This window comes from Condylura cristata, unplaced genomic scaffold, assembly GCF_000260355.1.
Source record: "Condylura cristata isolate star-nosed mole 26May11 unplaced genomic scaffold, ConCri1.0 scaffold00020, whole genome shotgun sequence".
Taxonomy (NCBI): domain Eukaryota; kingdom Metazoa; phylum Chordata; class Mammalia; order Eulipotyphla; family Talpidae; genus Condylura; species Condylura cristata.
Window position 1 is genome coordinate 29,027,234 of NW_004567121.1, and position 24,240 is coordinate 29,051,473.

At 32.8% G+C, this 24,240-nt stretch overlaps 1 protein-coding gene across 1 annotated transcript in view; it reads left to right on the plus strand.

The window, feature by feature from the left end:
* Nucleotides 1-24,240, plus strand: part of ATAD2B (ATPase family, AAA domain containing 2B) — a 117,996-nt gene that overhangs the window by 46,919 nt on the left and 46,837 nt on the right. The window contains exons 14-18 of the mRNA XM_004686409.2: nucleotides 3,289-3,448; nucleotides 7,149-7,239; nucleotides 12,154-12,465; nucleotides 15,597-15,732; nucleotides 22,413-22,599. Coding sequence (XP_004686466.1) covers nucleotides 3,289-3,448; nucleotides 7,149-7,239; nucleotides 12,154-12,465; nucleotides 15,597-15,732; nucleotides 22,413-22,599 — 886 coding nt within the window. The remainder of the gene's footprint in view (nucleotides 1-3,288; nucleotides 3,449-7,148; nucleotides 7,240-12,153; nucleotides 12,466-15,596; nucleotides 15,733-22,412; nucleotides 22,600-24,240) is intronic.

The following is a 24,240-nucleotide window of genomic DNA, read 5'->3' on the forward strand; positions in this document are numbered from 1 at the left end:
GAAGCGGCTTCAGATTCTCAGTGCTGTGCTTTAACCCGCTGCGCCACCAGGGAGGGCCACCACATTGTTTTGTTAGTAGACAAAAATGGAAACAATCCATATGGTCATGAACGTGTGACTTGATAAGTTAATTGTGGTACATCCTTATGAAGAAATACTGCTTTGCAATAAGAGTTTCAAAAAACTTATGCTGAATGAAAGAATCAAGAAAAAAGTACTTACTGTATGATTACATGTATATAAAATTTGAGGTAATGCAAGCTAACTCTATAGTGAAGATCACAGGCCAGGGTTTTCTGGGCAGAGGAGAAGCAATAGGGATGAATTATAAAGGGGCCTGAAGCAGAACTTGGTGGATATGTTAATTTCTACTGTGGTGATAAGAGTCATGAGTGTATGCACATTTAAAAGCTTATAAAATTGTATGTTTTGTACACAATAGACTTTCATTGTATTGTAGATACAGTATATCTTTATAAAATTTGCATTTTTCTTAAACCTGTTTCGAACAATGTGACAAAGTTATTTGGAACTTAGTCTCACTTGATAAACATGAAATAAAAAACCTAAACAAAGTAGTAATAATAGGGCCCTTCTTGGTGGCACACCGGGTTAAAGCACACATTATGAAGCTATCCACAGCCACTGCAGCACGAGTTTGATTCCTTGCCAGGGAGTGACCCACATAGTGGCAGACTTCTGTCCTGCCCGCTGCTCCCCTCAGTAGTGTATTTCAGTACATCCTCCTGTTCAGCTCCCCACTCTGTCTCTGGTGAATCCTCTCAACCCCCACATCTCAGGCCTGTACCCTAGTTCTTGTACGCATAAATTAGTAAATCTTAAAAAAAAAAAAGTAGTAATAGTAATACCCAAGAAGATAGAAAAAGAAAAATACATCATGTTCAAATTGCTTTTTTTCCCAAATATATGACATCTGTTCATCACAAGAAAAGTCAATTAAGGCAGATTTTTTTTTATTTTATTACATAGGAAAATTAAATGATCTCCTCCATAGAGTGGAACAAGTGTTTGATAAAATTTGGCATTTGATGGTGATTAGCTCCCATATCTTAGACAACAGGGAAGATATGGATTTTTCCTTAAAGATATCTTCAAGAAACTTGTAGTAAATATAGTTAATGTTGAAAGATAAAAACTTATTGTTAAGTATGGGGGATACAAGCATGTCTGAGGTAAACAATTCTGATCAACCCTGCTTATAGATCCTAGTCAAGGTAGTTTGGCAAGACACAGCAATACAGGATGCGCATATTGGAGTGGATTAAACAGTTACTGTTGTCAATGACCAGTGTAGAAACTGGTTAGAGCACTCTCTAGATAACTTGTTAAATGTAATAATAAGCTTTTAGATCAATCAATATAAAGAATTTTGTGTAATAGTAATTGTATAACCATAAAAAAATGACTATCTACAATTTCATTTAAAAAAGAAGTTCCTAAGAATAAATCTAAAAACTTCCATGTTACAACTGTGGAGAAAATAATAAAACTTGATGAGAAACTTTATAAAATTAAATAAATGGAGAGAAATACCGTGTTTTTGAATTGGTAGATTGGATATTTTTGTTTGTTCTTTTGCACAAATTAAGAAGAATCCTGTTCAATACCACAATTTTTTTCTTAGGAAACATAACATCAAGATTTTGTGCAAAGAACTGAAAATATTGAAGACTTTTGTGAAAGACTAGGTTGGGAGGATGTGATCTATTGGCTTTATTAAGGTTTTTTAGGTTAATAATTTGATATCGGTGAGTGACTAGACAAATAGATTACTGGAACAGAGCCCAGAGCCATATGTAAATGCAACATATATGGATGCTGGACTTATAATAAAAGAGACAATACAATGCTATCAAGAAAGTATGGCATTTTCAATAAACTGGGAATGTTGAATATTGGTTGGAAAAATCAAACTGGATCTTTTCTTCACACCATACTAAATAGTTTATTCCAGTTGGATTTTAGATCTGTTTAAAAAGTAATACATACTTTTCTAGAAGATAAACAGGAGAAAAGGTTTTGGCAGGCAGGTAGTTTGGACTTTATTTTGAGTATAACAATGGTTACTAAAGGAGTTTTATCTGCGAGCTAGTCATTCAGATTTGGTGTAAGAATTTAAGCTAGAAGTTTTTGGGGGCTAGAATTTAAGCAAGACAAAATAAAATCATAAGTTGCTTCAAAAATGCTGACAAGTCCTAACAAACTTTTGAATGTTCCATCTGGATTTATATATACTAAGGAAAACTGTGAGGTTTAATATGGTTAAATAAGAATTTATGTGGAAGGATGCTTATTTCTCACACTGTATATCTTGGGTGAGGCACTTAGGTCATTAATTTTCAGATATTGCCTATTCTGGACATTTCCTATAAATAGGATCATATGATATGTGGACTTTTGTGACTGACTGTCAGTTAGCACAATGTTTTTAAGCTTCATCCATGTTGTAGTACCTTTATTGTTAGTATTTCCTTAGTTGTTAGTATTAGTTGTTAGCATCTCCTTTATAGCTGATAGTATTCCATTGTATGAACATGCCACATTTTATTTATCTATTCATAAGTTGAAGGACATTTGAGTTGCTATCACTTTTTGACTATTATGAATAATGTTGCTGTGTATCTTCATGTGCAAGTTTTTTGTGGATGCTACTTGATCATGTATTAACCTTATTAGTTGAAGGAACTGTTAGGCTGTTTTCCAAAGCAGTATACCATTTTATATTCCCATCAAGTAGTATGAGTGTTCTAATTTCTCCATATCCTCATCAACACTAGAATATATATATATTTTTAATTATGACCATTCTAGTGGATTTAAAGTGCTATCTCATTTGGTTTTGGTTCAGAGTGGCATTTTCTATAGTTTCTGTTAAGAAATATCTACTTAAATCCTCTAATTTTTAAACTGGTAATATTTCTTTTGTGTAGCTGTGATTGTTTCTGTATCTAGACTGTAGACCCTCATCATATATATATTTTGCAAGTATTTTCTCCTATATTTTAGGTTGCCATTTTGTTTTCTCGATTAGTGTCCTTGAAGCAGAAAAAATTTTGACAAAATTTATCTTTTTTGGTTGTTGCTTTATTTTAGACCTGTTAAGTATTATATTTATATGTTAGGAAGTGATTTCTGAACATTACTTGATCTTGCATTAAGAGGTAATCATACTATATTTTTATTAGCATTGAAGATTGATAAGTTAGTATAAGACGTTTTTACATCTTTTCCATTCTTTTTAAAATTTTGTCGAAAATTTTGTTACAGTTCTATAGTGTCAACTCTCCTTGCTCTTATGGATGGATTAGACAACAGGGGTGAAATTGTTGTTATTGGTGCTACAAATAGACTTGATTCTATAGATCCTGCTCTCAGGAGACCTGGTCGTTTTGACAGGGAATTCCTTTTCAACCTGCCTGATCAAAAGGTAAAAGTTTTCTGTTTTCAAAATCAAGACTTCTGATTTGATTATGAAATATATATATAAGTATACTTTGAGAGTGATATTTTATGATTTTTCATTTTAAACTGTTTCTGCATGTGGGATATGAAGTAACTACTTCTAAAAAATCTTGACTATTTTGTCTTTTTTTACTAACAGATATCAGAAAATTTGATTTTTAGGGAGAGGAAAACTTTGGTTGAGATTTCTATATAGATGCTTGCTTACTTTTCATTCTCCAGACTGTAGTTACTATCTTATATGGCAACTTATGTGTCTCTAGTTAGCCAAATTAGCTTTGTTCTCATAAGAATAATATTATATAGAGAGTATTGGTGAATTTGTTAATAAGAACCCAGTGCCAAATTTTTATAGAAATGACTATTGCATGTTTAAAGCAGACAATGTTAAAAGAGGGTAACACATAGTGATTGAGTATGTAGCCTGTTATCTAATCAAGTACATAAAGTTTTTTTTACCTAATTGTACTTGAAATTTTTGTTGTTAGTCTCGCTTTGACTAGTTTAGTCATTGTCTCTTCAACTGGTAACTCAAGTTTGTGATAGAGGGAATATACTAGTTTTGACCAGTAAGTCAAATCAGAACAGTCATAAATACACAACTGTAATCTGGAAGTCTGAAGAAAGCAGAGAAGATAACCATATGTGACATATATGTAAATATACTTGTTAAGTGGCTTTGACTTAAATCATAGGTTTAACAGTAAACAAGATCTAGAGTAACAGCCTAATCAGTTTTCTGTGATGATGGAAAATGTTCTGTGTTTTCATTGTCCATTTAGCAATGTCCATTGTGGTAGCTACTAGCCACATATAGCTTGGCACACTTGATATGTGCACTATGATACAAGTTTAAAATTTTATGTAAGTTAAAAATTTAAGTAAAATAGCATATCCAAAAAAAAAAAAAAAAAAAAAAAAAAAAAAAAAGCATATCATGGCTAAACACCTTATGCTATAGACCTTGACATAGCTTTCTATGCAAATTTAAATTTTCTGTATTTTAAGGAAACTGTACTATGAGACTTAAACCTTAGGTCATTCCCAGACTTGGGTATGGGGAAAAGGCCTGGACTAGTTGTCTACTTTTTCCTTAGATAGTATTTATACTCTAGGACCTAGGTGAGATTGCAAAGTCCTCTGTTTTAAGGAACAGTAAGGTAAGAGGAAGAATAGGCAAGTGGTCTCCTGGAAGCCAAGTAAAGAAAAGTATATTAATGAAGAGGATGAAATTACTGCACCAAATGTTGCTAAATTAAATCAGAGGAGACCGAAAATTGGCAAATGCAATTAGCATTATATACATCATTGGTAAACCTATGGGAATAATTTCAGTTAGTGGTGGGTATAAAAGGCTTGACTAGAGTATGGTTTGTTTAAGAGAGTAGGAGGGAAGGAATTAAAGACAGTAATTGAAGATGAGTTTTTCAAAGAAGTTTGCTGCAAAAGGAAGCAAAGAATTAAAGGATAGATTTTGAGGGGGTGGGGATTAAAAATGTTTTTATTATTTTTAGAAGGGAGAAATATCTAATAGAGAAGGAGGTTTTGGTGATGAAATTGAGAAAGGAGAATTGTGAGAGGGTGTCCTTAATAGACAAGAGGAGAGAGAAACTAGTATGAAAAGTGAGATTCACATTAGAAATCACATTGGATAGTTCACTTGTGATAATAAGAAGACAGAATATTGCTGACAATAGAATACTGCTGATGGGTAGATCTGTTATGGGTCTTGGGAAGTTTTCTTCTGTTTGCTTCAATTTTCTTAGTGAAATGAGAAGCAAGGACTGAATGTAGAAAACCTGTGAAGTTAGTTTGCTAGGAGATGGGTCTAATAAAACCTAGGATTAGGGGAGTAATAGGGAGCCATTTGGTGATTTTTAGTCAGTTGTTTCATATCAGGTCATTTACTTTGCAACAGAATGCCATACCTCTTTGTTATTTGGCCAAATAAAGGAAAAATAGAAGTAAAAGTAAGTCTTGGTTCCAAATTTTAATGTTTTTATCAGCATAAAAATAAAATTTCTTCTTTATGTAAAAAATTAAAAATTATTTTCCTATGTAATTATTATTAATACTATGATATTATAAGTAGAATGTGTATATTTACATGTGAGCATTTGTGAATACTTGAAAATAAGGGGCTTGAATTTGTCTTTGACTCTTAAAATTGAAGCAGCCATATGACCTAATTAATTTTCTGTATGCCGTATAGAGTTAATTGCACAGTGAGACATCTCTTGATTAAATAATTGCTTTTTTGGTCTTGTTTTTATTATAAAGATTATTTGTTTTATTATATTTAGAGAAAGAACAAGATAATTCAGTGTCTTAGAGATCTGGCAATCATAGGTAGTAACTAAGACATTACTTGGATGGTAACTAATTTTATTTCTCTAAACCTTTACTTTCCTATTTTGTAAAGTGAGGGGATAAGAACACGTCTTTTTTGATCTGTATAAATTGCACTATAAGTATCTATATATCTATATATGTATCTACCTATCTATCTATCTATATATATATAGTTCTTAATGTCACCTGCCAGAACATTTAAATTATTATTATAATCTTTTTTGGGGTATCTTGATTTTATGCTTTTCTAGTACTTCTTTACGGCAAATACTTCAAGTTGGAAGGGAATTATTGTTACATCGTTGCTTTAACTGAACACCTACTTAGATCTTGGATTTGTAACACTTGCTATTCATTCCAGATTTTGTAAATATTTTGAGGAAGATTTATTTTGGCTTCTTTGAAGTTCATTTTGTTTTAGCCCTGAATCCCAAATTCCTCATCAAGCTAAGAAGTAGCAGGTGGAGGAAACAAATGTATTCAAGATTTAGAAAGCATTATTTTTCCCTTGAGAAAAAGGAAATGTGGGGGGAGGGGACCTGATAAAAATGACCCTTTATTGTAGTACTAGCAGCTGATTATGGAACCTATATATGATATGTATATATATGTGTGTATACACACATACATACATACACACATACATGTATGTATTTTTATTATGGAAAACACATTTGGATTGTTTTGAAACCAAGATGGTAAAAATTTGGTTGTCAGGTTTAAGGTAGAGCAAAAACCTTTGCTTTTTCAATGAATTCAATTACTATTTACTGAAATTATTTTGTTATATAATGTCTCAAGGTATCTCAACTGAAATAGAAGTTAATAATGTACATTATATTTCTTAAATACTTTTTCATCTTAAAATTTTAGCTCATTACTAGATATAATGCTGTATGTATACCATCAAACTAAAAGTTTTATGAAATCTAAAGTTTGTTTGAAAGTACTGATAGTTATAACCCATTCTGGTTCTTGTTAATGTTTTCAAATGGTAAAAATGTTATGGAACACTGAATTTTGTTTTGAAATCTATTCCTGGATCAGTCACTTAGTCACATGCCTCTGCCTCTTGAGAGACTAATGCTTAGTTTGCAAAATGGAGGCAAGATCTCTACATCTTGCAAGGTTGTTATGGGAATCAGAATTGATATGACTACCAGGGTGTTTAAATTTCTTTAAAAATAAACAGTTGCTTTCCTGAGGTATTAGCACATAAATTTGTTTCAGCTAATACACTTGATGATGATATTTTATTTATTTGTACTTTTCTGCTTAGGTAAGATTTTATTTACCTGTGCTTTTCTTTATAGGCAAGAAAACACATTTTACAGATCCATACCAGGGACTGGAATCCAAAATTGTCAGATGCTTTTTTAGGTGAATTGGCTGAAAAATGCGTTGGTGAGTGCTATTATTTGAATTCTTGGGTTGCCATAGCTCTGCTCAGTCTCCCTTTCCCCTTATGTTTGGAGTGTGAATGAGTAAAGGTGTGTCTTTGTACAATCAATGATTCTGCTTTTAAATGTAAAAATTATTTCAAACAGTTCACTTGAAGTTTGAATATGTCTAAATTAGAATTTTTACTGCTATTAGATGTTCAGTTAAGCTCAGTAGTAATATGTCTGTCACTGAATGCTGTATTTCCATAGTAGTACCACAGTGTCTCCTTTTAGGAATGTGCTCTCTCAGAAATTTTATTAAGAAAAGTAGGTTTAAATTTGAGAGAGAAAAATCCATGTCAGAGGCCGGGCTGTAGCTGTTTACTATGCAAATTACTTAATATACTCATCTTTGTGCCTGTGTTCTAGAAAGAAATTGAGTGAGAGGAGTTGTCAGAGAAAACACTTAACGGCATTTGCAGTTATTTACCCAGTGTAAAACTTTGTGAATTCATGTTAAATTATTCAGAGTGGGCACTCTCCAAAAAAGTGAATAAATGTAACTGTCCTAAAAGGACGTGGTAAGGGTATTTCAAAATGTATGCATGGTCATATATAGGAGATGGAATTCAGGATTTTGGCTCTAAGTAGGTCTGAAATAAAAATGAATGAAGTTATGAACTTTGTATATACACAGGTGTTTTTCCTCTTTCTTTATCTGTCTTTTGTCTATTTTCCTTTTGTTCTCTCAAAAATACAAATTAAAAAAATATCTCCATGACATTTTAAGCATTATGAAGAAATTACCCAAATAAGTCCACTAGCAATTAACATTCTACTTAGGAAAATTTTAAAGTTACCAAAACCAAAAAGAACAACTTAGTTCAAAATCAGTGTGATTCACCATCAAATAATTAAAACTTAAATAGAACATTAGTCCATTCAGTTAGCTACATCCGAATTATCCTCTTCATCCACAGGGACCTCCATCTCCGAAGCAGCATCCCTCAGCTTTTGAACCACAAAGACCTCGACATCTTCTGGTGAGGAGAAAACGTAAATCTCTCCAGCACTACTCCAGTTTAAGCTTTGCCTGGTATAAGAGAGCATGCGCCAAAACTATTTCATGTAAATTTGGCTTAACCTTTGCAAAGCCTTGTGCTGCTTTATGGGAGAGGGTGGTATTTGGTACAGAAATCCCTTCTTTTCCCATTTTGAAATTTGACCCTTTTTATTTCTTGCTAGTTTTATGATATTACTGTATTAGAGTATAGTCCAGACTGGGAAATCTTTGTAGATTCTTCTGTGAATATGTCACAGAATAACCCTTAATTGAAATAAACAGAAGTTTCCATGTAATTTTGGAAATCCCCTAAAAGATAGGTTTTGTCCCAGCTGCCTGCCATCTGACATATTATACAAACTATTTTAATTCTTTATCCTACATATTAGAATATTAGTTTCCATTTTCATTTTCAAGCCACTGATTCTCATTTTACAAGTGATTTAATTTTTAGTCAGTTTCTTAAATTAAAATTTTTAAAGTGTATTTTCTTATAGGACTAAGTAACTTTTTTTTGCCTTTTTTTGTGGTATTTGGTTAGAGAAACACACACACACACACACACACACACACACACATTTTCCTCCTGGAGAGTGACATAAAAAGTCTTTAAATTACTTTTGGTTTTGGTTGTGGCATTTTTTCCACTTAAGAAACCCATTGAGATTAAAAAAAAAAAAAATCAAATATCGGTCTTCAAGTAGTAATGAACAGGTAATACATTTTAAATTTTTTATAACTTTTCACTTTATATTCCAAACATGCTTGTAAGGTGAATGGATTTTGGTTCAATGGAATTTATGCCTAACAAAAAGGATGTGCAGTCTTGAACATATGAACTTAGTTTACCTCTTGTTAGAGGTTATATGGATTTGGTAACTTTTATCTTAAATAAATTCCCAGGTGTTTGGAGGTGTTTACAAGTATAATAGGTATTATTTTTAAATTTTAATAATTTTGGTATCCAGAATTGGTGCACAAATAATAGAAACTTAGGTTGATGAGAAGCTCAAAACTAGTCTTACTACTCTTCATTTTCATAGAGGAGGCTAAAAACAATGAAAATATGTAAGTGGGCCTTCCTTATGTTTGATTTACTTAAAAAGTTAATTTGTAAAAATTATTACCTTGTGTTTCATATTCCTTGAAGAACTTTTCAGTTTTTCAAAAAATTTTTCTAAATAGCAGTATTCAAGAATGACTTTCTTTGGTACCTATTGGTAAATATTTGTGTTCATCAGAGTATTAGAACTATGATGACAAAATTAGTGTGGTTATGAATTCTTATGAAAGGGATGTTGATAGTATCTTTTAACATTAACTTTTAACTTTCAAAAGGCTGTAGCATATCTTCAGTATTTCTAGGATGATTATATCAGCTTTCTTTAAAACAAAGATCCTAAGAGTGGAAAAAAAGTAGGTTAAATAGGCTATTTTTGACAACAGGCTTAAACTGAACTATGTGGCCACCCTAAATGCAATCTATTTAACCATGGTTAGGATGTGCTTTCAATTAGTTATGTTTTAGAGTCTAGTAAAGGAAGTATATTAAATCAGTTTTTTTTGTATATCAGAATCATTTGTTTAATTTTCTTATAATGTGTACTTATGGTATTAAACCTCCAGAAATTCTGACTTGCTAAGTTTATTGTGGACTTGAGAATCTGTTCTTGCTTTAGTTTCATGTTTATTCAAATATATAGTCAAGATGAGAACAAATCAACAGTTCTCATTCACAAATAAATGTAAAGAAGATAAACTGTATCTTTTATAATGAAAAATTACTTCTTTATATGAAGTCTAGTATTGTTGACAGACTTTTAAATTAATATAGAAAAAGTTACCAATACATTGCTATTTTGTATGTTATTAACATGTTAAAGGAACTACTTGGTACATAAAATTTCTTTTAGTGCCTGTTTTCCATTTCACTTTGTTTTTGAGCTTTTTTTAAAAAAAAAAAGAAAAAAAACTGAGACTTTTACTCTTAAGATAGGACCATATATTATGTTCACCAACTGTGTATATACTTTTAAGGAAGTTAAAGAAATATGGTTGTTTATATTGTGTGAAGATGATAGTCTGTTCTTTGATTCCTCAGAAATGGTTCATTTTGTTTATGAATTGGCTGGTGTTCTGAAGTTTGTTTGTTGAACTAATATACCAGATATTTTTACTACAAGGAAAGAAATCCTTTTTAGATTTATTCATTGAGATAGAAAATATGAGACTAGTAGTAAATTTGATTACTCTCAAGAATTATTTGGGAGGTTGATTGCTGTTATGGATGGGACAATGTTTTAATTTGTTTATAGTTTTCTGAATTAAATTCTCACATAGTAACCCCCTCGTTCTGAATAAATATTTCTTGAAGGATGCAATAGTTTTCTGTTTTTCCCCCATAATTTTCATAGTAATTTTACTCACCATAAGTTGACATAATTTTTTCCCTTAGGAAAAAATTAAAGGTTCAATAGATATAATTGACCTATTTCTTGTTAGTAGAGGATACCCGTAACAGTTTTTTTTCTCCCCATTCATTGTTTTACTCAAGAAATAATTATTGAATGTCTTCTGATTGGCAGACTAGGTATTATTCTTGGTATTTGAGATGCGTCTGTGAACAAAATAGATAAATATCTCTGCTCTCACAAAGTTCACATTCTAATTGGGGAAGGCAGACAGAAAAGGTGGTAGGTAAATGCTATGAAGTAAGAGAGCAGGGTAAGGAGAATTTTTCTGTTTGTGTGATTAACAAAGCCATTTGCCCTACTTATAGGAGGAATATAGTGTATTAATAGATGTTTGTCACAGCTTTATTTGTAGGTTTTGTTCCATTATGATCTTTTTCTACCAATCAAGGATTTTCTTCTCTGTCTAACCACCATTTTATTTCACTATTTTCAGATTTTCTTCTCTGTCTAACACCATTTTATTTCAGTACTTAAATGTCCCATAAGGTTATTGTGAGTTATAAGAAGATATATTAATCTGATAACACTTTTTGAAGTTGCTTAGGGACTAATGTTGTATTACTAGTTCAAGTGGTTCCCCTTACTGGCATGATTGATAATGATGGCCCAAGGAAAGTTTAATTGTTGATACAAAAATGACATATGACCAGTTTGAAATTTTTTTCCTTTTTATGGTAAAGATCTAGCCGCTCACAAGTAGTATTTGTTGCTCAAATGAATGAAGTTACTTAAAGCTACTGGGTAACTTGATCTGTTATTTAACTATATAACCAGTTAAATATAACTAATGGTTAGTACCCCCATACATTAGTCTTTATAACTAGATTTTCAGCAAAAATATATATTAAAAAGGATCTTAATGTGGAAAATTAATGGATTCTTATTCCCTTCAATGCCTATCAGAGATGGGTCACAACTTTGAAAAAGTATACTTTTTGGGCTAACTGGATATTGACAATTTGGGTTGCATTCAGAACTGGTAACAGAATAGCTCTTGTTTTTGAAGTTTCCACTTGTATACAACTTTATAGTATTCCATATGTGTTTAAAAATTAGTAATATTAGAAACAATTGGTAAGTATAATATGAGAAGTAAACTAATGATTTGGAATATTGCTGAAAAAGGATGTACAGTTATAATTAGTAGTCTTGACACAAAATTTGACCTTGTAAAATATTAGTTAAGTTTAATATTCAAAACATCTTTCGTTTTAATGAGTAAACAGTTTTATTTGGTGATTTTTAGATAGTTACTTTTCATTTTTCTGGTAAAATTGCACATATTTATTGATTTAGTCCTGATTATTTCCTCAGGTAAAGATGTATATATTTATGAAACACAGTTGATAAGTGGAAGAAAGAACTTAACCTTTTTTATCCTTTTCTTTTTGTGCATTAGGCTATTGCGGAGCTGATATTAAGGCCCTGTGCACTGAAGCTGCCCTGATTGCTCTGCGGAGACGTTATCCCCAAATCTACGCTAGCAGTCATAAACTGCAGCTAGATGTTTCCTCGATAGTGCTCAATGCCCAAGACTTTTACCATGCAATGCAGAATATAGTGCCTGCTTCTCAGCGTGCTGTTATGTCTTCAGGACATGCACTATCCCCCATCATAAGGCCACTGCTGGAAAGAAGCTTCAACAACATCCTAACAGTCCTACAAAAAGTGTTTCCCCATGCTGAAATTAGCCAGAGTGACAAGAAGGAAGGTACTCTTAATTACTTTTTCATGTTGTTAAAATGAAACAAATACAGGCATAAGTAAATAGATAATGAGTTTCCTCATAAGGTATTTTATGTGTTACTCCTGTGTATTTGCTTTGAATATAGAACATATTTCTGTTTCATTCATCACCTTATATTTCAGTTCTGCTATGTTGCCTAACATATGCTAGGTAGTTGCCTAGACAATGTTTATAGAAGAATGAATTCACTGTCGGGCGAGTGTAACTATCTTAATATATGAGTGTTATTATCTTTAGAAAAGCTTGCATTAACTTTTAAGTTATAAAACCCATGCCCCTTGCTCATCTTCATGACATGTGAGGTAGATGCTCTCATCTGAAGATCTGACTGGGAGACTGAGGAAGGCGTTCATGTAAGTAGAACCTTGCTCGTAAATTCTAGGGCCTGTTCTGATCCAGGCAAATCTATTTCCAGAGCCCATACTCTTAACTATGTTGCAATAACGATACAGTTGGATTCAACTCATCATGTTTTTTGCTGTTACTGGCAGGGTACTCTGCAGTGTGCTGTAGTAATTGGAGGGTAAATTACTAGGCAGGGAATAAATTAAAACATTATTGAAGAAGGTCTTGAATTCTAACCTCAAGATTATAGTTTGGGCCAGAGATAAAAATGGAAAACGTCTTTTAAAAATATCATTCTATGGTAAGACTTTAGATTGATATGCTTATCAAAGAATATTAAAGAGAATCTGGTCATCTGTTTTAATTATCTTAATTTCCCCGTTCTCACTATAGGCAGTACCTTGGTTTGCATGTAGTCTGCATCAAATAGAGAATTGTTCAATGAATTACATTAACATTAATGTATAAATTAAAAGTATTATATGTAATGGAAATTATAATCATTCAGTTGCTGCCACTTATAAATTACTTTTCAGAAATTATTTTTAGGGATAGATTCCCATGAAATACCTCATGTATCATTTTAATTTTAGAATTGTCTAATAGGGAGGACAACAGATAATCTGTTTAAGTTAGGTAGATGCCAGACAATGAATCCTACATTCATATTATCTCTGATTTTCATAACTGAGGATATCTGGCTTTAGTCTAAAAAATTTTTTTTAAAGATCTATTTATTCATGCATACAGAACTGGGGTACAGGCCAGAGGTGCAGGGGTGGTGAGAGGATTCACTAGAGAAAGGGTGGGGAGCAGAACAGGTAGATTGACAAAGTGCACTTCTGAGAGTAGCAGCGGTCGGGTCAGGAGAGGTCTGCCGCCCATGTGGATCACCTCCGGGGCGGGTGGGGTTCGAACTCATGCTGAAGGGTCTTTAGCTTCTTAGTGCTGTGCTTTACCCTGCTCTGCCACCAGGGAGGGCCCAGTCTAAAATTTTTTAATTAAAAATCTTAGCAAATCATAAATATCTTCCTTTCTGAGATTACAAAAAAATCTTTATTTCCATTGCAGAGTTTTTATTAATAGCAGTACTATCTGCATTTTCTGATTTTTTCATAAATAAAATCATGTTTTAGTTCCAGTTTTTCAAGTACCTGTGGAGAAGTAAAACTACATTTTATTGATAATGTTCGTTTTTAGTTATTTAGATTTATGGTTTGGGTTGTTTGGTGTTTATTTATTTTTTTTTTTGTAGACAAATATTCTCTTCTTGCGTATGACACTATTACTCAAAAGATACTCAATTATTTTTCAGATTGGCTTTTATGGTGTTAGTTGTACTAAATATTTAGCTTTTGAAAGCCACTGAAATCTGCATCTGTACAATATCACACTTTAGAAAACATGTCCTTTTTTTTTAAAAAAAATAATGTATCTTTTATTCTTCATGTTTTTTGGGGGAAAAGGTATGATTTCTGTCAATCTTAACTCCTTCCCGTATCTTTTAACATGCAGCATTGCTTTTCATTGAATGAATCGATGGTTTTATTAGGTATAAGTTAAACACTTCTATTCATACATTAAGGTTGTAGTGCAGATAGATAATAAGTATTGCACTCTTTAGTAGGGATTTTTTTTATTCATTCATTTATTTCAGTAGGGATTTTGTTCATTGAGTTGTAGCTAAAGACCCTTTTATAAACAAGTGTTACTTAAACAAATGGATGTTTAAAGATAACTTTATTTCCTTTGAATTTCTGACTCTCATTCTGACTACACTAGGTTTCCTCCAAAAGGTGTGTGTGTGTGTATTTGTGTTTTATGTGAAGAAATAAGAGTTATTTTTGCTCTTTGTTGTTGCTTTTTAAAGAACTGGCCATAGGGCTTGCCTGGTGGTATCAGGGTTACCACTGCATCATGAGTTTGATTCCGGCCAGGGAGCTGACCCACTTGAGGCAGCAGACCTCTCCTGTCTCGCCCACTGCTCCCCTCAGCTATGTGTTTCAGTTCTGCCTGTTCGGTCCCCAGTCTTATGTCTGGTGAATCCTCTAACCCTCAACACGTCTCTGGCCTACATCCCAGTTCTTATATGCATAAATAAATAAAATCTAAAAAAAAAAAAGAACTGGCTGTAACTCAAGCATACCCTATTAATTAAAACAAATATGTGAAAGGTACTGGTTTTGGTCAAAATTAATTTAGAGACTTAATTAGTAGGTGGATATTTTATGAGCATGCCATTTCTTTTCCAGTCCTCCAGAGACACCTTATACACTGTAAGTAGTCTATAAAGATGAAAGACACTAATTATAGAGTATTCCAACTACCATAGTTTGTTAATTTGTCTAGTCAGTATTATTTGATACCTTGTTACTTGATTTTTTTTTTCTTTTAAAGATTTATTTATTTGTGCATACAGAACTGGGGTACAGGCTAGAGGCTCAGGGGCGGCGAGAGGCTTCACCAGAGACAGAATGGGGAGCAGAACAGGCAGATCGATGAAGTACACTGCTGAGGGGAGCAGCAGGCAGGTCAGGAGAGGTCTGCCGTGCCATGTGGTCATCTCCAGGGCAAGTGGGAATCGAACTCATGAGGAAGTGGCTTTAGCTTCTTAGTGCTGTGCTTTAACCCGCTGTGCCACCAGGGAGGGCCTGTTATTTGATTTTTAAACTAGATTTACTTAGTTTTGATAGGACACTAATATTAAATGACCGCATAAACTGCATAATCTTTGTAATTTTTCCTAACAGATATGGAAACTCTAATTTTAGATGAAAGTGAAGATGAGAATGCTTTATCCATTTTTGAGACCAGTTGTCACTCAGGATCACCAAAGAAACAGTCACCTGCTGCTGCTGTGCGTAAGCCCTACCTTCATTTTACAATGTAAGTTTCTCTCAGGTTTCTTCCTATTTAAAATGATTTTTATGATTGTGTGGTAAGAATTATATTTTTACTTATGTTTGTTACCCTGAGGATTTTATTTTCTGTTGTTTGGCTCCAACTCTGGAAGACTGACTGTATATAGTTCTGTGTGGAAATAAGTTGGTTTATTTGGTCAGCTGCTGGTGTACCCCCACAACTTCCTCCCCAACTGATTGTATGATTTTTGTTTTTTTTTAAAGATTTATTTTATTTATTTATGCATACTAGAACTGGGGTACAGACCAGAGGTGCAGGGGGTGAGAGGATTCATCAGAGACAGTGGGGAGCAGAGCAGGTGGGTCTACAGAAATACACTGGTGAGGGGGCAGCTGGCAGGTCAGGAGAGGTCTGCCGCACCATGAGAGTCAGTCATCTCGCTGGCTGGGATCTGAGGCTGAAGCAGTAATAGGGCTGAGATTTAACCCCTAGGCCACCAGGGAGGCCCTGTATGATTTTTTTTATAAGGCAGCATGGAAGGGAAGGTCTACCTTTAGAACATCAGCTCATTTCTCCAACTTTATTGCTTTTATATTTGAGCTAAAATGAACAGAAATTATTTACCATGATCTCTGAAGTATTTTAGTTTGCACTAAATTTCAGATGATAGTTTTGACACTCTAGGAGTACTAAAAATTTGTTCAGTAATTAAATAGCTTGATTGTCTAAAACTTCATAAGTTTTTATTTTCCTAATTTAGATGTTACTTTTTTTTTTTAATTTATATTTACCTTTATCTATGTTAAAGCAACTTTGGCTTTGTGCTCTCTAATAGGTAAAGTTTTAGTGCAAATGTAGTTTTAAATTAAGAGACCAGATAGTTTTGGGAAACTATGATAATAGGATCATCATTAGCATTTACACAGCATCATAGTTAAGGGATCTTAAATGCTCCAGTAAGGTAGGTCTAGTAGCACTTTTATTAGAAGAGGCTGGATTGGATGGACTTTTTTTTTTTTTTTAAAGATTTATTTATTTATTCATACAGAACTGGGGTACAGGCCAGAGATGCGGAGGGTGAGAGGATTCACCAGAGACAGAGCGGGAAGCAGAACAGGCAGATCGACGAAGTACACTGCTGAGGGGAGCAGCGGGTGGGTCAGGAGAGGTCTGCCTCGCCATGTGGTCGCCTCCGGGGCAGGCGGGAATCGAACTCATGTGGAAGTGGCTTTAGTTTCTTAGTGCAGTGCTTTAACCCGCTGCACCACCAGGGAGGGCCCTGGATGGACTTTTAAGTAATTTTTCTTTAGAGCTATTTTGAATAAATTTAAGTCTCTACCTTAAATTGAAGTTTCTCCCATGTAGATTTGATGAAATGTTAATTTGATTATTTGCATTGATAATGCTTTGAGTTTCTTTTTTAAAATGAGACTAAACTACTTTGACCTACTCTTTTAATTAGTGTGTTCTTTAACAACATGTTGTTTCATTGGAAACTTTTTTCTTTTACTCTACTTCCTTTCTTTTATGCTTTTAGGGAGCAGTTTTACTTGGGGCAGTTTCAGCAATTTTACAATCTGTTTTATTGATGGTTAAGAGAGAACCAAATAGTTTTTCACCTGGCTAGTGTGTATTAGTTACTTTTCTGACAAATTTAGTTATTTGCATTTGAAATATTAATAGCAAGAGCTATAGGACACTATAAAAACACATGTTCCATTTTTATAAGACCTGCTATCAGTGAAGCAATACAAAAATAGGCTTTGATATTAGCAAACTTCACAGTGCAATTTTCATGTTGACTGTATTAAGAACATTCTCTTTTATTGATTTAATGTAAGTTACCCTTACAGCTCATTTTGTTTTTGGTTAGCCTTTCTGAAGGAATTAGTTTAGCTACTTTTAAATAAACATTCCTAGTTTATTGATTAGTCTTTGGCTTAATAGTAAGACAAGTATATCTTAGAATAATTTTTTTTTGATTTAGTGCTTCAATAAATTCTATTCTTTTATTTCTTTATTCAACCCACCCCTTCTGCCAATTTTTACATACTTATTTTTTCCCAGGCACTCTACAAGGTGCTGAAAACATGAACAGGACCAAGATAAAATGTAGTTTTTATTTGCATATATAATATGTTGATATAATATAATATGGTATAATATGATATAATGTAATTCAAAGCTTTCACTTGGAAGTCCAGGAAAGCCTTATGGAAGAAATGGTAACATTTACTCTCCATTTGAGTGTGAAGGAATAGAAGTCAGCATCTGAGTGCTTATTACAAACTAAATATTTAGTAGCTATATAAAATTGTGGACTTTATAGTAATACATACGTCCCATTCAACAAACAGATCATTTTGTGGTATCATCATTTTACAGATGAGGAAACTAAAGCACAGAGAAGTTATGTAAATTGCCCATGATCACGCTGCTAGCAGATGGCAGAGCCAGGCTCTGTACTGTTTGTTTCCTGGGATCATATTCTTTCTGTTATACTATGTGGTGTCCAAATTGATTTCTGAATAGGTAGGTGAAGAATTATATTGCTTCTTTGTGTAGGTTGGAAGACATGATTTTTTTTTTTTATACTTTAGAAGAAGCATATGCTTTAGAATATAGACTTTCAATAGCAGCTATAAGTGGTTTTTGGGTCAGTTTGGATGGATTGGTTTTCTGTTTGAACAACATGTGTTAGTATGCCAGATCAATGAAAAAGGTGCTAAACAAATCATAAGCTTGACTTTAATGCTGTTCTTTAATAACAGCATTGCTGGTGTGTTTCTACTTCTGGGAATAATCTCCTAAAGCAATGTTGAAACCATTCTTTAGATTTAAGATGAAATGAAAATCAAGATATTTATTTATAAAGTTTATCAATCTGGTAGAGAACCCTTATGATGGAAAATAAGTTTTCTTTCTTTCTGTATATTACCGTTAAAGGATTAGAAACAGGTTTCTGAGGTTTTCCAAATGAAAATAGCTTTGTTTTTTCTGATTAGAAAGATGATATACTCTATAGAAAATTCAAGTAATAAAGAAGAGCATAAAGAAGAAAGTAAAAATTAAAGCCCAAGCACCTGAAGGTAATATTTGTTAAAATTTTGGCGACCACACTTCCATATTCCTCTATGCATATAGACTGACCCACATTATTTTATATAAACTATATCCTCCTTTAAGGTTGTTAATATAATCTACTTTTTATCTACTGTATGGGGATATTATTTCATATCAGTGTATTTTTAATGTCATTCTTATAAAATATCTGTATAGTATTTTTTTGCATGTTCTATAATTTATATAACCTTATTGATTAGGATAGAAATTTAAAATTTTCCTCTTATATATAAAAATTGTAGGGCTAGCCACCTTTTTAGGTATACATCTATATCTGCAAACATCTAGGTATATATCTATATCTTTTTTCTGATTAAGAACTTACGGTAAATTTAAGAACTATACTTCCTATTTCAAAGGGTATATGTATTTAAGAATTTGATTGGGCTGGAAAATTTGTACCAGTACATATTTCATCAGTAATGTATGAAAATGACTTTCTCTAAATTCTCCCCAATTCTGAGCACTCTTTGTCTTTCTAAATCCATACCAAGCAGAGATGAAAACAGTACCTGCTTTTTTGTTTGAGTTATTGATTTGTTTTTTCATTATTCACTCAAGCATATTTTGTTAAAGTACCCACTATGTGCCAGGTGTTACCTGGGAGGCTTTGGAGTGGGATGAGTTGCAGAATATCATATCCTTGAATATACATTTTGTTTTACCTTTGTTATATTAAATATAATTTCAGGAAGTTATACTTTTTTCCATTCTCACTAAGGTCCTGAGAATACCAATTTTTTATCACCTGCTCATGAATAGTGGGTATTAAAATTAATTTTTGGCTTTTTAGTCTAACAGATAAAAGATGTCTCTCATTATTTTCTTGTAATTATTCATCTCTGTTAATAGCTCCTGAATATTTCTGAAGTCTAGATCACTGCTGAACCTTTAACTTTGAGCTGTCTATCTCCTTAGTCATGGCACAGATCTTGTGTATGTACTGGACTGTGCTTCGCCCTCTCCTCCTGTGAGTCCCACTACAGTTTATTCAGTTGTTCCAATTGGAATTGGGCATCATCCTCAATTCCTTTCTTTCTTCACTTCTGTATCTTGTCAATGACCATGTCCTGTTGGTTTTCCTTAAATAAGTCTAATCTCAGACTTTGTCATTTCCTCTGACACTATTTTTAGTCTGTCATTCATACTTTAGGCCTGAAATATAGCAGACCCCTAAGTGGTCATGTTTCCTCCTGTATTGCCTTTTCCCAAATCCTTTCCTGTTACAGCCATATTGACCCAGTGTTATCTTCCAAAGATAAGTATATGATTATGTCCTGTCCCTTGCTTAAGCTTCTTAAGTGCCTCCTCATTGTACTCAGTGTACTTTCCATTTTCTAAACTTTTAGCATGACTTACAGAAACCCTTCCTTGTAGCCCTCTATAGTCTGCAGCTGCTTCCCCACCCCCTGCCCTAATCCCTGGTACCTTAACTTCTATGTTCCTTAGAACCTTACAAATACCTGCCTGTATGAATGATACTAATCACCCCAGAGGCCAGGTACTCGTTAGCCTCTGATCCTGTGCACTTCTTATTTTCACTTTTGGACAACCTAGATGTCTGTGCCCATTCTGTTGGAGTACTGCTTTGGTGACAGTTTTGCAGGAAAACTCTATGAGTCTGTAATTGGGGTCTCTGCTAGCACCCTGTACTTAAGCAGGATCACTTATTAATTATGCTGAATTATAGCAATTTGTGTATTTCCTTTTCGAACTAAAATGCCATTCAATTGTAAATTCTATGGTCATGGTTGCATGCCTAGGATTGAGGCATTCAACATAGGAAGAATTTAAAGGAGCAATTTAATGGAACACTTTAAAAACTGTTAACCTATTTCTATTTTTTTGAACTGTTTGTTTTTTACCCATGAAGATTTTTTTGTTAAAAAAACTAGACTCTTTATAAATTAAGAGGCATTCCTGTTATGGAAAATTCTTTGTCCATTATTTGACACTTGGTCTAGATCTAACTTTGAATTTTAAATATTTAGCTTTTTATGAATTAAAAATACATTAATCTTTTGGTTTTTAATTTTGTATTAGATTCATTGTATTTATTCTGTGAAATGAGGACTTAAACCTTTCCTATTTTAAAATAACACTTATTTTATAATCCATCCCTGTTTCATTTGTCTTTTATGCTTTTATTATCTTATGTTCTTTCAGTTACTGTGATTTGTTTCCCAGACTGCATATTATGTATACTGATCTGTGTTTCTTTTCTTTGGGGTAGACCATATTCTATTGTTTATTTTAGTCAGTAATATGCTTCAGAATAAATTATGCACACATCTTAACAGAATGGCTCAGAATGCATGACTTTGAAGTATATGGACCTGAATGAGAATTTGAATGTTGACATCACCCAGTTGTACAGTCTTATAACTAAACTTCTCTGAGCCTTCACTTAATCAATATAATAAGAGGAAACAATTGTATTTCATAGTTTGTTTAGAAACTCAAACAAGAACTCTTTGTGGGGTGCTTTTTATTAAAACTTCTTTAAAATTTCTGAACTTGGACACATTTACAAAATTTTCTTTATGTTCTTGAATATTTTTTCACATGATGTGGAGAATAAGTTTTAAGTTTCTGCTTCCTCCCCTTCCCCAAATTCTTTTGGGATTTTGTGTTTTAAAAATATATGGAGTTAAAAGATATGTATATGTCAGGAAGAATCAACATCTTTACACTCAGTCTTATAATGTATCCTATATAGTTTCACACTTACCTTGCTAAAATTATTTAATGTATTTTATCATTTGTATTATTTTTGCAGTTGTGAATAGGATCTCCTTTTCTTCTGTATAGTGATATTGCTGTTTAGGAAATCGTTTGATTTTTTCTTTTTTTCATCTTTGTCTTGTTACTTTGTAGAGTTTGACAATTATTGATTCTCTTAGATTTTTTCCAGTATATAATCATATCCTTTACAAGTAACAGTTTTCCTATATCTTTCATTAGCTCCATTTTAAATTTGCTTTATCTACAGTGATAGTTGATAACTTGGTAATATAGACTCTTGAGAATTCAAGATTAATTTGGTTTATATGTTTTTCTAAATTTGCCTTCTCTAGTGTGGGACTTTAAATATCATGTATTAGGGTAAGAAAAGTTAGTTTATTTTGGTCCCCAAACAAACTTTGGTGACAAAATTATGGTAAAATATACATAAAATTTACTAATTCAACCATTAAAAACCCTACATGTTGGATTATTTTCAGAGGCACTTCTTTGTTGGAGATGTGGAATTCTTGACATTCACCTCAAATCATTAGTAATTAAGTGAAATTTAGTGTCTGAAGCATTTTCCAAGTTAATATATGTGGCATGAGAAGATGAAGACTTAGATGCCTTTTTACTTTCTTTTGGGATGGATTTTTAATACCTTCATGTCTTAAATTAACATGGTTAGAGAGATCAACATTTTAAAACTAATGAAAAATAATTTATTGTAAAAAGTAAGAATTACTTTTCTGCTAATTTAGAACTACCTTCTCAATATAAATATTTTGTCTAATATTTCAAGTGGTCCTCAGAGTGTATGGTTTTGACATAATTATGTCTTACATGTATTTCAGGTCACCATATCATCAGCCAACCTCTTACAGGCCAAGGCTGTTGCTGTCCGGAGAACGAGGCTCAGGTCAAACTTCTCACCTTGCTCCAGCACTTTTGCATACTCTAGAAAAATTCTCTGTGCACAGACTAGATCTTCCAGCACTTTATTCAGTTAGTGCCAAAACACCTGAAGAATCATGTGCACAGGTAGGTGTGAATCAGATAAGAGTTCTTTCTAATTTGTTTTTTGTTTATAGCTCAGTATATGTATACATATATATTTATATTTTTTTTTTCAAAAAATGATAATACAAATATTGACTTGTTGATTATTCATTACTTTTCTAGGATTACAGCAAAGGACCATTTTGATATATAATATTTTTTAAAGTTATATTTTAAAGTGAACTGATTGCTTTTCTCATGATATTTCTGAAATTTTAATATCCTGTTTCTTCTATTAAAATTTCATTAAGTCATCATAGAAAAAGTATTTCTTTTGCCTTTTCCATTCTTTTTAAAACTAATTTCAGTGTCTTTCTAGACTCAGTCTTTACTAAGATCCTTATCACAGAAAAGGAAATGAAATTTTCTTTGAGATACCAGGACTTGAAATTAACAGAAAAAAATGTACCAATTGTAAAATCATAGATATTTGTATCAGTATTTCAGTGTGTTTTATACTTGATTTTCAGCTATCTTGTATCTGCTGTTTTGTAAAGCAAAGTTCCAGTGGGATTATTTATATTTTTTGAAGTTTTAATGTGCAACTGAATTTATTGAAAGTGATTTACATTGGATCTCTGGATTAGGGCATCATTTTTTTTTTTTTTAGCCAGGGGACTATGTTGTCACCATTTCTGTGTTTCTGATGCAGTGCTTAATTCAAAGTAAGTGTTCACTAAATCCTTGATTAATGTTTCCAATAAATAAATTAGAGGAATGACACTTTCATTTATTCATACAGAACTGGGGGACAGGCCAGAGGTGCAGGGGTGGTGAGAGGATTCACAGAATGGGGGTGGGGCAGAACAGGCAGATTGATGAAGTACACTGCTGAGGGGAGTAGTAGGGAGACAGGAGAGGTCTGCCATGCCCTATAGGTCACTTTTCTGGCTGGGGATTGAATTTGTGCTGCAGTGGTTGACTTCATAGTGCTGCACTTTAGCCTGATAAACCACCAAGGAGAGCCCAGAATGTTAGTTTCTACTTCAATATGTAGCCTATTTTTAGAGATTAGATGACCTAAGAGCACTACACACATTTTTTGTTTTGTTTTGGAGTGGTATTTATAAATACTTAAAACATAGTAACTACCTAATTGAAACCATTCTGTACCTTGTAGCAAGAAGTAATATAATATTCACATACACTTTTAGAAAGCTAATATTGTCAGTCTAATTTTTCACAGTCCTTTGGGTATGGACATTCTAGCAGTGCCTCTCTACATGTAAAACCCAACTTTAAAATGTTTCAAGACCCCTGACCTTAATACAATGTCACATTCCTGTAATTTGCTTCACGTTGGCTGTGAGTGTTATTCCAATAATGTTGACTTACATGTTAGCTTATGTTTTTCCTTGTGGTGAGTCACAGTTATTGCAATTTTATGCAAGAGAATTATTCAGTAATATTTGAAATGAATTCAATTGATTAATATAAGATGTAAATGAAAATTAGCAAAATTGACCCCACAGGAGAGAGCAATAAAGACAGTAGTGATGGAAAAATAAATTCAGCAAGTGTCTAAAAAGCCCTAAATCCACATGGTTTCACAGGTGAATTCTTTTATTTAATCTTAAAGGATAAGAAAACTATAGACTAATTTCAGTTAGATTTTGATCATAA